Below are 4,168 nucleotides of genomic sequence, written 5' to 3' on the forward strand. Positions count from 1 at the left end.
GAAGTTCATGGTTAAGAAATTTACTAGAAACTTGGACCAGAATTAATACATTGGAAGATTTATGTTATTTTTTGTTTTATATTAATTTTATATATTCTTCCATTTCTCTTGAATATTTTTAAAAATTTTTGTTCTAAATTTTGATTTAAATATTTGTATTCTATACATGGAATGTATCTGTTCCATTTTTGTTTTTTGGACCTGATGATGGTTTGTTAATCAGGCTGAAAACGTTAGTTTTTCAATTATATTTCTCAGCAACAAATTAAGGTGTTTTATTTTCAGTGTTTACTTGCTGAGCACTTTTAATGTTGTCCTTCATTAGAATTGTCTGTTAATTTACATAATATTAAATATCAGAACTTTCAAATACACCTACAACTGCCATAAATGATCGGGCTAAATTTTGGATATATGATTATAGATTAGAAATGAATTTGGCACTAGAGTGAGGCATTGGGTGTCATCTCTTATTAAAATTAATAATTAAATAATTAATTTAGATTAAACTGTTGTAAAGAATCGGCTCAAAGTGGGACTCGAATCTGCAACTTCCATTCATCGTGCAGATGCGTTGCCAGTTACAATTGTTTTCTTCCAGTTTAATCTAAATTAATTATTATAATTATTAATTTTAATAAGAGATGGTGCCTAATGCTTCACTCTAGTGCCAAATTCATTTCTAATCTATAATCATATATCCAAAATTTAGTCCGATCATTTACGGCAGTTGTGGATGTATTTGCTTAAGATATCGGGCTTTGATTGATGTGTATATTTATATATCAAAACTTTCACCTTTACGCTGGAAATTATAATTGTCACAAAACATTTGTCAGCCCTATTTATGAGGTGTTCTACCTTTGTTTTGGAGTAACCCAAATTCTCTAAATGCTTTCAAATTAAATTTTTGAAAATATCAAATTTCACAATTGAATCATGTATCATCAAGGCATAAGTAGTAGTGTTTTTTAAAATTTATTCTAGTTATTTTTTTAATGGCATATCTCCACAATGTTGGGAAAGTTTCCACATCTCTGGTGTTTATTCATTCATTTGTAAGCTTGTGTTTAAATATCTCAATTTTTTCTTTGTTTATCACTGTTATGGGGAATGGACCTCTACTACAATTTTAGATTCTCCCATTTGACTGTTGTTCTTTGTACATTTATAATTGCTGCTAGTACTGTGTTGTCTTTACCTTTCTTGACATTGTATTGGTGTTCTTTAATCCTTCTTTCCTAGTTACCCCAACATATACTTTTGTTAGATCCATCTCTTCATTGACTAATGAGATTCTGTATACTCTTGTCTTAAGTTTATCTGAGAGTGAGTTCTTGTCATTTCTAAGTATACTATATAAGTAGGGTCCCTGTTATAGATCATTGTGGTATTCTTCCATTTGGCTACTTCCATAATTTGTCTGACACTTCTTTGGAATGTTAATTTTGTGTGATGTCCTTCCTTTCTTTTGTCTTTGATTTTAAGTTTGTTGTGTCCTTTTATTAGCTGTTGGGTTATTAGGATTGGGCTATTCAAGCAAATGGATTTTAAAGAACTATAAAAACATTCATAATAGATGAAATTTTTAAAATTTTAATATTTATATTATGTAAATTAATGGGCAGTTTCAACAGAAAACTACAAAGAGGATAAAACTTTGACTCCAACAATAGCCTACAAATAAAGGTATGTTGTGAGTGGTATGCTTCATCATTTGTGGAATTATTTCATCAATTATGAACGTTTTTATAGTTCTTTAAAATATTTATTTTAAAATAAAATGTGATGAAGCACTTTTATAGTAATTTTTTATAATTTTTGTAATTTTAATAATGGTATTTGAATAAATTTAATCTATACTTAATATATTTTTAATTATTTTGCAATAATAATAAAAATCACACTTACAGAACCAAAATTCAGCATGCAGAACAAAGAAGTGAAAGGAAAATGAAAAATTTTGATTGCCTTGAGCAACTGTTTTCAGATTAAAAGAATGGATTTGGAAACTGAATGACAAATGAAATGCTACAATTTTCCTTTCATGTTTTTTGTTCTACACACTGGATTTTTGGTTCTGTGAGTGTGCTTTATACTTTTCATCCAGTATAATGTGTGTTTATTACTTAATAATAGTAATAATAAAACTACAGAATTACAAATTTTTCTTTTTTTCTTTTAGCTAATTATTACAAAATGGCCAGTATTAAAACCAATTGTTAATCAAATTATGGATATATATTTTATGATTTCTTCTGGAGAGCATGATCATGACATTAGTAAAACCATTATTCCAAAATCATCAAGTGGACGCCTTATATCTACAAGGTAAAAATTTAAATTTTATCTGTTTTTACAGTTTTTTAATTTTTATGTTGTTATATGTGGGGTGATCAAAAAGTAACTTTATAAGTGTTATGATTTAAAAACAAAAGCATTCATAATTGAAATCAAATGCAGGTAGTAAGTAATGATCCAGATTGGCAACATTGAATAATTAGAATGGCGTGAATGCAGGACAGTTGTAATATAGCATTTCCAAATGATGACACAAGGTTAGAAAAATAATCTTGTGAAAAAGTTTGAGTAGTTATTCAATTTTTGTGGACCAAAAATGTTTCACCTGCTGAAATCTATTGAGATATACAAGGAGTGTGTTGTCCTGTCAAAGTATTGCATAATAATGTCGAGAAGTTTGCAAGTTGACAAGAAAGTGTGAGTGGTGAAAGCTACAGTGGACATCCAACCTGCTTGACAATGGAAGTCAATGTTGCAAGAACTGACAAACTGATCCAGATTGGCAGACATATTACTTTGCATCAAATAACTTTTCTGAACTCTTTAGCTGAAGCATTATTTTTCTCCATGACAGATTTGATATGGTACAGTACATCAGACTGAATTTGCTGCAGAATATGTTTTGAATTGATTGAATTAATTAATAAATGAATTTTGTAGAACTGATTTTAAGCTATTTGAAGATTAATTAGTAAACAAATTTATTACTAGAAGTAAACTGAATAACCACTTCATATTGGCTGTAATTTTTAATTTAATTAACAATTTTTAAACTTTTAGAAAGAAATAAGTTGCTTTCATTCATAATTCAGATATGCAAATCTCATATGCTAGATAGATTGCTTGCTGTTTTGCATCATGCACTTTACAAGTTTTTTACAATTCACTTACATATTCAGAAATGCATTGCTTTTTTATAATTATACATTTAACTCTAACCTAACTATCATATAGTTCTAGCTTAATTTTCTTTATTTTGTAAATAATTATTACATACAAGATCTCATAAGAACATGTTTTCAACACTTATATTAAATATACTGGTGTGCGAAACTTAAGCAACAATTTTTTTTTTTTGCTGTAACTGCACAAGACATCACCTGAGAAACATGAAATTCGGAATACAGAGACAGTATTCTGTACTTAAAGGATGGAGAAAGCACACTTGCGCAAAAATGAATAGAATGCACACAGTATGGAATCAAATTTTTCTTCTTATTGTAATCTTGCACTGTACGTGCTGATTGCATGTGCTTTGTGTACCCTCACATCACCTGTGATGTGTTCTTTCTGCATACAAATAATTTTTCTACTGAATTGAGTGTTCATTGTACTGATCGCAACAAGACTTTTTCTACAATTTCATAGCTGTCTGTGTAAAAATTACATCATTGCTTAAGTTTTGCACACCAGTGTACAAATAAAATGTCATTATATAAAATTAATACAAAATTATTTTAAACGTTTTTTTAATATTATTTTTATTTTTGTGGCGTAATAAACACTAGTAATGTGTTTTATTCTAAAGACACATGGCAAATTTTCCATCAAATTTCTTTATTAGTTGATACGGTACATTTTTTACTAGTTTCGGGCTTTGCCCCTCTTCAGTCAACTAAAATACAATATATATATTTAACTTATAACAGTAGAGAGTTTACATAAAATAATGAGTACATAAATGATATATAGACGTACCTTTTGGTTACACTTTGTATAATTTAAAAACGTAAAATCTGCTTTAATCTTTGTATAACTAGTATATATTATAAATAAATTAAAAGGTTAAAAGTTCTAAAATCTTCTCTTATAAGCATATTTCGATACTACAAACTGTAAAAAATTTTTAACTGTTTCCTCCCCCTCT

The 4,168-nt window shown here is 28.2% G+C and overlaps 1 protein-coding gene across 1 annotated transcript in view; it reads left to right on the forward strand.

The window, feature by feature from the left end:
- Window positions 1-2,185: 2,185 nt before the first annotated feature.
- The window catches only part of LOC111616528 (midasin-like), a gene marked incomplete at both ends in the record, with an annotated part of 5,717 nt that continues 3,734 nt past the window's right edge, over window positions 2,186-4,168 (forward strand). The window contains one exon of the mRNA XM_023357934.1: window positions 2,186-2,331. Coding sequence (XP_023213702.1) covers window positions 2,186-2,331 — 146 coding nt within the window. The remainder of the gene's footprint in view (window positions 2,332-4,168) is intronic.

This window comes from Centruroides sculpturatus, unplaced genomic scaffold, assembly GCF_000671375.1.
Source record: "Centruroides sculpturatus isolate CEXI.00-Female unplaced genomic scaffold, Cexi_2.0 scaffold3516, whole genome shotgun sequence".
Classification (NCBI taxonomy): domain Eukaryota; kingdom Metazoa; phylum Arthropoda; class Arachnida; order Scorpiones; family Buthidae; genus Centruroides; species Centruroides sculpturatus.